The sequence below is a fragment of the Xyrauchen texanus genome, chromosome 27 (genome assembly GCF_025860055.1).
Source record: "Xyrauchen texanus isolate HMW12.3.18 chromosome 27, RBS_HiC_50CHRs, whole genome shotgun sequence".
Taxonomy (NCBI): Eukaryota; Metazoa; Chordata; class Actinopteri; order Cypriniformes; family Catostomidae; genus Xyrauchen; species Xyrauchen texanus.
The window spans coordinates 36,622,163-36,634,066 of NC_068302.1; the positions used below are offsets into that span (position 1 = coordinate 36,622,163).

Here is an 11,904-nt window from a genome sequence, read left to right on the forward strand (position 1 = left end):
ATACATTTGCACATTTTTGTAAAATAATCTGCTAGCACTTTTTAATCGTGTTAGAATTTTTTTGTTTGTTTTTATTTTACATACTGTAAAATAAATCAGAGATTTATTTTGTGAAGGCTTTTATTTTGCTTATATGCATAAATAAATACATATTGGATAACTGTGTGTTATATTTTAAACATTTGATGCTGTATGTACTTTTGATAAAAGATACAAATATGGAGTGGGAATGATTACTGAAATGCTGCAATGCAGTTGCAGGAAGGACTATGAGACAGATAGCACAAGAAAATGATTTTATTTTGAATATCAAGTGCTACAGTTGTTAAATGTATTAGATTATTTGTGTGTGTAAACATCCAGTATTCTCTGCCGACCACCCAGAATCCAGCTCAGTTTGGTTCTCTTTGAACAAATCACCTAAATTGGAGATGTTTACTTGTGTTTATGCCTATTATTTCTTCGCTCAGTTATACCCATGAAGCTAGCCTACACCTGTACAATTCACAAATATTATGAGGGAAAATTAAACCTTCCTAATTCAAAAATGGCAATTCAGTGTTTTTACCCCTTAAACACAGAACAAGTTATATAAGACATTTTATTGACATGTACCCGTTGAGGAGGCAAAAACATTTCCCTGTTTGAGGTGAACATGCCTTTGTGACTTTCTCGGGCAAGAATGAAATGTTCTAAGTCAGTGGTTTTCAAACTTTTTCAAGAGAGACCCTTTTTTTTTTTTATTTTTGACGCGACCCATAGGCTTGTGCGCAGAACAAAAAGCACTTTTTTTTAACCACTTTTGATGATGCACGTGCACTTGCTGATCCTTGACGCGATTGGAACGCAAAGTCGATTCTGAAATAATTTGATCAAGCTATAGGCCTACATACAGGAATGTTAACCAATTAATAGCCTATCGTTTGCTGCATGCTTAAAAAATACACAAAACATATTCCACAACAAACTCTTTAAATGTAATATTCATTATATACAGAACAGAACAATAATTAAAAAATAATAATAACTTTAAACAAGCCAAAACGAAATAATTTAAAGCGAAAGTAAATGTAAGGGGCATTATGCTCACGTAACTCTCTCATTAGAATCACGTTGCAATATCAACAGGAAAAAAATCATCCTTTTCACATGCGCAAAAATGTGCTTGGAGCGGTACGTGCTTACGCTGAATAGTAGGCTACGAATTGTAGGCCTACTACTGACTATTTTAACAGAGCAGTGTGATTTTTATATTAGTTGACTATTTTATTATCATATTTTGCCAACTTTTCACCGCATATTACGCACATTGGTATTGCTGCATGGACTGCGTCCGAACAGTTGACAAACCCAAACTTCAAAAAATCATCTTTATATGGCCTTACTCCGGGTTTCTGCTTTTTCTTTGCTGGGAAAGTACTGCTACTCTGTTGACATGCATCGCCTTCATTATCTTCCCTGCTGATCTCCGCTGTTCGCGGCAGGGTTTGATGGTTGACCGCGTTTTCTGCTTCTTCATTTAAAGGGGTCTCGGTCTCTGACCCTCTTTTTCTTGTGAAAAAATCATAAATGGTTTTTGACTTTGGTTTGCTCATGTTCAGCATAAAATAAATTCATTACGGACTACTAATTTCACGGTACCGAACATTTTCATCATCTCATGGGAAAATAAAATAAAATGGCTGCATATCAACAACACTGCGCACAAGGTTTTTTGTTTTGTTTTGTGTTGCCTAGGGCTACGAGTAGGTCGGTCAGCCGGTCAGGTGACATGTGGATTATTTATTTTGCATGAATTTGAATGTTTTTTTTTTTTTTTGTTGTGTGTACTTCTTAATCAAAGCTATTATTATTCATATTAATATTATTAAAAAACGAAATAATTATTTTTTTTTTTTATTTTAATTTTAAATCACTGGCGACCCATTTTTTAATTCTCGCGACCCAGGGTTTGAAAACCACTGTTCTAAGTGACACTCAGAAACCTGAAGACATTAGACTGAACTGGACTGTTGTAGTGGTCAGTTTTAGTCCTATTAATCAAGCATACCTGCAAACAACAAATCAAATTTAAAGGGATAGTTCACCCCAAAACAAAATTATGTCATCATTCCAAACACATATGACTTCCTTTCTTGCATGGACACAAAAGGAGATGTTAGGTGGATTGTTAGCTCAGTCACCATTCACTTTTATTGTATGGAGAGAAACAAAATGCAATGACAGTCAATGGTGACTAAGGCTGTCATTCCGCATAACATCTCCTTTTGTGTCCTACAGAATAAATTAAGTCATATGGGTTTTAAATTATGACAGAATTTTCATTTTTGGGTGAACTATCCCTTTAAGAGCTGACCACTCATAGATTGATTTATATTTTAAAGACAAAAAAACAATTTTAGTTTTTAAGGCATTACTAAATATGCACAATTTTAAACATAATTTTAACTTTCCATCTAAATAAGAGCTTGGGTTGGTCAGTAGATCAATTATTATATAGTGATTAGTAATGTTTAATGTAGAAATGATTATCTAGAGAAAAAAAATTATATGTGTTAACAAAATAAGAAAAAAATGTTGTGTGTCATTTCTTGTGCTCTGCCAAAATTGTTCTCGACAGTATCTTTTCACGAAAAGTTTGCTGAATGAGGCTGGTCGAGATAGGAAGCAAAAATTACACTAAAGTGAATGTATCACAGCTAATAAAATTTTTTTCTCAAATTTAGATTTTTCTGGCTCTAATGCATTCTTTTATTAACTCAATGTACCTAAGCCGGGATAGACACCATATTTCCTTACATCAAATATAATAATATGCAGTCTATACTGACCAAGGTCCATTAGGAAAAAATGCTGATTCCAAAGACAATACTTTGTGAGATGGTTTAGACTTAGTTGCAGAATTCCAAAATCTTAATATAGTTGATGCGATAGGAGTAGAATGAAATGATAAAGCAGCTCTTGATAGAGTCATCTAATGAGAGGCAGTCCGAAGCTTTTTGGGTGAGGATACTGTCTTGAAAATTCACACTGCTGACCTGGTAATTATCTCATTGACGTCTTTCATTCTTGTGGTTTGTAACATAATGTGATGTAACATTGGTTGCCATTTTTAAATCTAACATAGTAATTAGGGTAAAGTGTACAGTAAATGTTAGTGTTCCATCTATCTAACAGTATCCCTCTCAGTGTAAGGAGGGCTTTGTGCTGATCCACCTGCCTAAATCAAAGCAACAAATGGCAATAAACTAACTCCATGAAAAATATGTCATTGCATTTTTTGTTGTCACCAAAGTACAGATGTTGAATGTTGCAAATGTTGACAACACACCACAAGACCAAAAAAAACAAAACAGCAAATGAGCGTTTCATTATTGGGTTGTGTAAAATCTTTATCGTCAAAATGAAAATAAATTTGACCCTATTGTACGTTATTCAGTGTTTGATAGGTTACTCAAAAAAAGTAACCCACTACAAATTACTTGTGACTTCACTAAAATTGTAATCAGATGGCAATGCATTCACATTAAAAATTACTTTTAAGTTACTTTTTTAAAAGCTTTTTTTTTCTACCAAACGAATTGAAAATATCTATTTCCTTCTTTCATTGTCACACTAATACATTCATTCACTCAGCACTATTCAGCTGTCACAAAAATGTAGAGACATAATTCATGTTTAAAAGATTTTTTTACTTTTATATTTTTTATAAAATTGTATATTATTTTAGAGATATTTCTAACCCAAGTAATGAGCTTGACCCTCCTACTGCGTTCAGAATCTGCATACACCTTTTGCTTTGGATCAATTTTGACCTGGTGGAATACAAGCTTATAACCTATTCATAACCCGATGGTTTATTAATACGTTCTTAACTGTTCATACATGTAAAAACATTTAGATCTGATAACTGACTAATATATTTTTAAAAGAAAATTAAATGTAGAGATTTTTGACATTTCAAAATATACATTTACTACAGCAAAACCAGTGTGATACATGTGAAGACATCTTTTTCTCTAAATATAAAATAATATACAATTTATATAAAAAATCTAATATGAGAATTACTAGTAAATTACATACATTTTCTATTACTTATAACTGCTAAATACTTGGTGGTCAAACGTTATGAAACCAACATATACTTTTTCAACTAAACTTCATCAAAACAACTGTACAACTATATAAGTATACAGCATTAATACTTCTTTACTAAGTTTTTAAGCAAAATCTATTCTATTTATTTGCATGAACTGCCGAATGTTGATGTGTGAGTATGCTGTAAGCTGGTTCAGCTCAGATGGCTGCAGAGTAAAATGTGGACAATGTCCTCTTTCGAGCTCTATTTAGACTAAAGTGTACATGACCTTTTGCTCTCACCACACCCCCTTTTGACAGTAATACATCCCCAATTCCAAAAAAGTTGGGACAGTATGAAAAAAAAAAAAAAAGGAGTGATTTGTAAATTATATTCACCCTTTACTTTATTGCAAGTTCTACAACTAAACTTTATATGATGTTTTACCTTGTGAATTTCTTTGTGTTTTTTAAATGTGCAGTAATTTCAAATCAGATGATTGCAACACAGGGGCAATTTAAGATTATTAACAATATGACGAGTTGAAATAAAAAGGCAATGTGAAACAGATGTTAAACAGGTGAGGCAATTGTGTAATAGTTCTGTATGAGTCTCCCAAAACAGCCTAGTCCTTCAAGAGCAAAGATAATTAAAGACTTATCAATTTGCCAACAGATGCTTCAGCAAATAATCCAGCACTTTAAGAACAATGTTCCTCATAGACCAATTGGAAGGATTTGGGGCATTTCACCCTCTACAGTCTACAATATAGTTAAAAGATTCAAGGATCTGGTCAAATCTCAGTGAGTAAAGTGCAAGACGATAACTACTTCTGAATGCCCGTGATCTCTGATCCCTCATATGTCACTGTCTTAAAAAACATAATTCATCTGTAATGGATATCATGAACATGGGTTTGGGATTACTTTAGTAAACATTTGTTAGTCAACATCATTCACTGCTGCATCCACAGATGCAAGTTAAGACTTTACTATGCAAAGCAGAAGCCGTACATCAACACTGTCCTGAAGTGAAAAGTCCACAGTTCAAACGTTTTCGAAAAACAAAGCTATCGTGTTATCCTTGTGAAAGAGGAAAATGACCATCCACGCTATTAACAGTGTCGGGTCCAAAAGCCAGTGTCTGTATGGGCCAGGGGTGTGTCAGTGCCCATGGCATGAGTAACTACGCACATCTGTGAGAACACCGTGAATGCAGACAGATTTGTACAAATTTGGGGCAACATATACTGCCATCCAACACCGTCTTTTCCAGGGACTTCCAGGAATTTTCAGCAGGACAACTTCAAACCACATACTGGCCAGAGTACAAGTGCGTGGCTCTGTAAGCAGAGAGTGCGGGTGCTAGATTGGCCTGCCTGCTGTCCTGACCTGTCTCCAATTGATAATGTGTAGTGCATTATGGAGTGCACAATACGGCAATGAAGACCCCGTACAATTGTGCAGCCGAAGACCTACATAATGGATGAATGGGGGAAAATTCCACTTTCTAAAATTAACCAACTTGTGACTTTAGTCACAAATGCTTAATAAGTGTTATTAGAAGAAATTGTGACGTTTCACAGTGGTAAACACTCAACTGTCCCAACTTTTTTGGAGCGTCTTGCAATCATCTGATTTGAAATTACTGTACATTTTCAAAAAACTATGAAATTCACAAAGTAATAGATCATTTAATGTGTAGTTGTGGTGCTTTCAATATAGCAAAGGGTGAATATAATTCACAAATCACTCCTTTTTGTTTTTATGATAATTTTTCATACTGTACCAACTTTTTCAGAATTGGGGTTGTACCTTTGATTTAGTTTATTTGTTATGCTTGTTACATGTTATATGTCATGTTTGTTTTATGCATGATGTGTGCATGTCTGTAAACAAGATCCAGTGAGAGTAAGGGAAAGAGGCAAAATGTAAGTGATGCTTATAAGTAAAAATGTAATTAATAGATGTACAAAAATCTCGACATAATATCATGTGTAAAGCCACAATTGATACCCGGGTCAAAATTGACACATGAACACAAAAGATGTAACTTTTTTAAATGGTTATCTCTAACAATTTTATTTAAAAAATCTGGAGAAAAAAATAAATACATTAACAATATGTGTATTTTGATAGTCTTGACAAAGTCCCAAAGTTTGGTACCTATTCTAAAAACTATGTGGTATTTAAAACATTATAATCTACCTCTCCCGGGTCAAAAATGACCCGAACGCAATATGAGGGTTAAAAGTAATTAACTTAATTGAAAGTAGCTGTAATCTGATTAGACTAATATATAATGCAATGTGTTACATTACTGTTTTATTAAAAACAATTCAATTACAGTAAACTAATACATTTGTAATCAGATTACACCCAACACTGCCTTTTATTTCAAAGATGTCAATATAATTTTTTGGCCAAAATGCAGTAACTTGCGCTGCAATTGGTATGGAGCACCCACTTTTAATTATCCAAGCAATTCCTGATGATTACAGAATTAAACGGCTGTTTCATGTTGACTTTAAAAATGTCTTTGCACTTGGCTCACTCTTACAAAGATTTTCCGTGGTAACCATATACACCATACTACCGTTTTGTAATAACTGAATTAATGGAAGTAGAAATGAAAATGACAGAAATATTCTTAAAGCTGTTTTCACGGTAGAAATGAACTATAGTAATGGTGGTATTTTGGCAGTAGGTTAGTCTCAATTTACCACTTATTTTCATTGCATTTTTTTCAACACAATGAAAGTGAATGGTGACTGAGGCATGTTTATGATGTTTAAACAGAAACTATAATTACATCAGTGCATTTTTGTAAGGGCTGTTTGTGTCAAGATCTTACTTAGCTCCACCATACACAAGATGATCACATGAATTTTCCTGGCTGCCTGGTTGTTGTCTTCAGACCTGATCACCAGGACAGATAGGTCATAATACCAATGCGGTTCAGACTGGTTTTAAAGACAAATGCCCATTTTGTCAGGAGTGCACAGCTGCCATATTAAGCCGGGACTGTGGCTGGCAGAAGTTTGTTGACTATGTTTAGCTGAGCTACTCTGCTCTATTTCTGTCCAGAGCTTGGAACAGACGGGCGTTCAGGATCAAAACAGCTGAAATCAGCTCCCACTCACTTCACCACATGTTGGCATGATGTAGTGGTGTCATTTTTGCACAATTATATTATGTGGTTCCTTACACGTATAACCTTAGTTCCGAGGCAAAATGTCTACTGTGTGCCGCTTTTATATGCAAGTTCAATTTTCTCTCAAACGAACAAGGTTTTTAAAGGTTATGCTCTATTGAGTTTTAAATCAACATAACCTACATCTCCACCTTAAACCTAAACCTAACCGATAGTGTCATAAAGAGTAAACGTGGGATGAAAGGATTCATTCATCTTCAGGATTCATACACCGGTCCTTTGCATTGCAAGTGCAACGCTCTTTCAGTTGAGCTACTGGCCAATTTGATTGTGCATGAACAAGTTTGTAAATGTTGTCATTATGTAAAGTAAACAATTCAAAAAAGAGGTACATCACTACGTTTCCCGGCTGATCCAGGTGCTCTGACCAAATGATTAAGTCCATGCAAGAGAACAAAATGAAGATTTTCACTCTGGAAATGTCTTACAAAAAAATAGTGGTTCTTTATTGTCTAATAACAGACGTTTCGTCCCAAGGCCTTAATCAGTGTAAACAGTTATGCAATATAGCTTTGATGTCATAAGATAACATTATGTGAGGAGCGGAGCAAAAAGTAAGTGTTTCTGAACTGATAATCTAATATTTTTGCTTGTTAATTGTAAGAAAAAGAATAAAAGTTTGTTGTTATAGCACCTCCAGTGTTCATTTCACCAGGAAACTTCCGTTATACATACAACGAGGCACGTAAAAATCATTTTGTAAAACTGCCGGTACACTAACGTAAGTCCATGAGACCAGACTGGTTGAGTTTGGTCTTATCAGGTCTCGTTTTACAGTAAAAAAAATTCACAAAATGCAAAACAGGTATTTACAGTAAGTTTCAAACAGGTTTCCCTGAACATTCCCCCATATTCTATTGGACGGGCAAGCAGATAGTCTATCTACTAATGGATTACATATAGTTGTCTTGTTAAAAAAAAGAAAGAAATCTGTTGTATTTTTGACTACTGTATGCAGTTACTAATCGAAACTCTGATAGAAGCATGACAGGCTTGTGTAGACATTACATAATAATATGTGGTTATGCAACATAGGTTTAAAATGGCATAACCATTCCTGATCCGGGCCTGCTATACAATGCTGTCAAAGTGGAATAAAGTTGCAGACTGATAACAGAATATGTTATTCAGCAAATACTGTAGTGGTATATTAGCAGATCTTGCCACGTCCTAACTGGGGCACATACTCTCAAATGAGACTTTGGCCCAAATGTTAGTCTGTAGTATCGTGGTATGTAGAGAGACTGAAGTGCGAGCAGTCACGACGCAGCATTTGTTTAATATCAGCAGCTCAACAACTGGAACACTGGCATACTGACAAAACAGGATGAAATGCAAGAAGAAATATTCTGGAAACATGGAACTGGGTCAAAAAAAATCAGTATGACCCATTTGTACTGTTGTGAATCATTTAGTAAAAGCTAAGATTACCAAAACTCCAACGGGTGTGTGCCTACATTTGAAAAAGCTCTGCAAGAGCTTGATGCAAAAAGGTTTCAATAATCCAGGAGTCCGTGGTAATAATGGTTTAATGTTCTATAAATATGTTCAAGCAAAATACATTTTTGGCAACTTATTCTTGTACTTAAAGCCAAAAATGAAAATTCTGTCACCGTTTACTTACCCTCATATTATTCCAAACCCGCATGACTTACTTTCATCCATGAAACGCAACAGATATTAGGCAGAACTGTAGAACTTGACAGCCTCAGTTCCCATTCACTTTCATTTATGGATGAATATATATATATATATGCAATGCAAGTGAATGGTACAGAGCTTCTTAGGATTGGGGTGGAATATATTTTCTCAAATAGTTTTGCATTCCCTTGCAATAAATGAACTATTTACTATACAGTAGCCATAGTTGAACTGTAGTATTTGTGGTAAAAATCATATTAACCACAAAATTTACCATAGTTTTTCTACATTCAGCATCTTTTTATTATGATATTCATAGTGAAACCAGTCATACAGGAAAATGAAAAATTAACCATGGTTAATTGTATCCAAACCATGTCTTTCTACAGAAAAACAATCATTGTAACTCTAGCTGTTGTTGCTACAATATTACAGTATTAAAATCATCAAAAACTCTATATAAAAATACAAATATATGGTTAATACAATCATGTTAAATAAAATATTACTGAACTAAATCCATGGTTACTATACTAGAGTATCACTGTAGTAAAACCATGGTTAATTGTATCCAAACAATGTTTTTTGGCCCAAACAAATAAATAAATATAAATTATGAATATAGTTGTTTTTACTACAGTATTGCTATAGTAACCATGGTTAATTTATTGGAGTGAATTCAACATAATTGCAAAGGAATGCAAAGCTATTCGAAAAAAACTAAATTCCCTCCCTATCCTGAGCCCCTTGGTGGACAGGGAGAGAATTAATTTTATAATTAATAATTCATTGTGAAACCATAGTCATGTAATAGATTTGTGTGTTTCAAGCATTTGAACGCAAAAAGAAAGAAAGAAAAAACAGTTACATTTCTTGTCTATGCAGATGATCTGGTGCTGCTGTCTGCTACTGCACAAGAACTACAGCAGCACCTGGACCTGCTGGAGAACTACTGTCAGAACTGGGCCCTGACAGTCAACTTGAAAAAAAAACTAAAATTATTATCTTCCAGAAAAAAGCCAAATTACAGGAAACCAGATGCACATTCACTCTGGGGAAACACGGCAATAGAACACATCCTACACTACGTCTACCTCGCTCTAAAAATCAGTTTTTTCTGGCTAAATGCACTAAAAGAGAAAGCTAGAAGCGCACTCTCTGCTATTGAGGGCAAATTTACCCAAATAGACATTCCTGTAACCATTTGGTGTAAAATCTTTGATGGTATTATTATGCCTATTGCTCTTAAAAAACGTTGTTATCTGCTTAGAGAGTGATTTATTTAACTTTTCATTAGGCTAAGAACCAATCAGAAAGAAGTAATTAAGTATTATTTGAGTTACGTATGCAATAAATGTATAATTTTCTTTGGTAGAGTCTCTACTGTGAAGAGATCTCTTCGGCTGTATACTAAAACACAAACAGAGGAGAAACTGGAGTCCGGGTTGAGTTAATATGCTGCAGCACAAGTCTAGATATATGTGAGATGAGTATTCTGGTAAAATCACTAGCGTGGTATAGCAGGATAAGAGACTCTCTGGTCTGAGTGAGTACCGACTGCCAACTTCTCACTGGACTCGGAGTAGTAATAGCTGGGCAACAGTGAAACCAGCGTAGTTTGGTAGTTTAGGGAATTTAATTCCATTGAGTCAGTATTTCGAATTTCCGTAACAATACAGGAAAATGAAAATTATGGTTATAAAAATCCTAATTTTGTGGTTATGGACTTACTATACAAATACCATTGTTTAACTATGGTTTCACTATAGTAATATTATAAACTGTTGTAACCATAGTTTTTGGGTGGAAAACATGTTTCTAAAACATGACTGTTGTATGCCGACCGTTTTAGTTTTTTTCCAGAAACCATAGTTTTACTATAGTAACATTGTAGTTACTATGAAAAGTAAGCTAGTAACAAAGTTTTTGTTTTTTGGCAGAAACCATGGTTTTAATACAGTATATTTGTGGCGGTGGGGGCGTGATCAAGTGTTCCTCTGGAGAGAGAGGGAGAAAGCGGTAAGGGTGCACACCGGAGCGCTATAATGTCTAATACGGTTTCTGATTGCAGTAAGCACTGGGGAGGGCAATAAATGGAGAGACCGCTCCAGAGTCCCGGAGAGAGAGAGAAAGCCGAGCTTCTGAGCGGTGTTTGTGTTAATAAAAGTGATTGGCTGAAAAGAGCCTTTTTGTGTACACAATAAATTACCCGTTTGAGTTGAACATACCTGGGTCTCACTTACTCTTTCCATAAAACTAACTTAATTACAATATTTGATCTTATAGTAACTATGGTTTTACTAAACAATGATATTTGTATAGTAAAACCATACGAACCACAAAACTATGATTTTTATTACCATAGTTTTCATTTTGATGTATTATTACTATGGTTTTACTACAAATATCATGATTAAAGTATGGTTAGTATAGTAAAACCATAGTAAATGTATTGCGCGGGAATGCAAAACTTATTACCAAATTCCCGCCCTACCCTCTAAGGGGCTCCGTACTCCGGTAACTGATAAAAAGATAAAAAAATAAAAATGACTATTCCTTTTTTTTCCCAGTCATTGTGACAAAAAGGCATTTTATAATGAGTTTGATGACCCTTTGGACATAATTCACTGGTCAAAAGTTCAAGGGTGTTTTTTGTTTTTTTACCCCTTATTTCAGGAAAACCCTTTATGTTTCGCTTTAGATCCTAATAACTGACTTCCTTGCTTTTGTTTATCAGCATCCCAAATAAAGCATATCACCAAAACACAAAATACTCAGAATTTGATGTGGAGAAAAGGGAGATGGACGCTTTGGCAGACAACAACAGCGCATCTATCAGAACAGTGTGTCACGATCATCTATTAATGATACAACGCGTTCCACGAAGGCCAAAGATTGTTAGTCCATCATTGCCGTTACAGTGCAAGTTCTTTCACAAAACAGATTAAGACAAAAATATACACAAATTA

At 34.6% G+C, this 11,904-nt stretch overlaps 1 protein-coding gene across 1 annotated transcript in view; it reads left to right on the plus strand.

The window, feature by feature from the left end:
• The window catches only part of LOC127620726 (sodium- and chloride-dependent creatine transporter 1-like), a 61,548-nt gene extending 50,401 nt beyond the window's left edge, over positions 1–11,147 (plus strand). The window contains exon 14 of the mRNA XM_052093928.1: positions 9,821–11,147. Within this exon, the coding sequence (XP_051949888.1) occupies positions 9,821–9,907 (87 nt within the window). The 3' untranslated portion in view covers positions 9,908–11,147. The remainder of the gene's footprint in view (positions 1–9,820) is intronic.
• Positions 11,148–11,904: the final 757 nt, after the last annotated feature.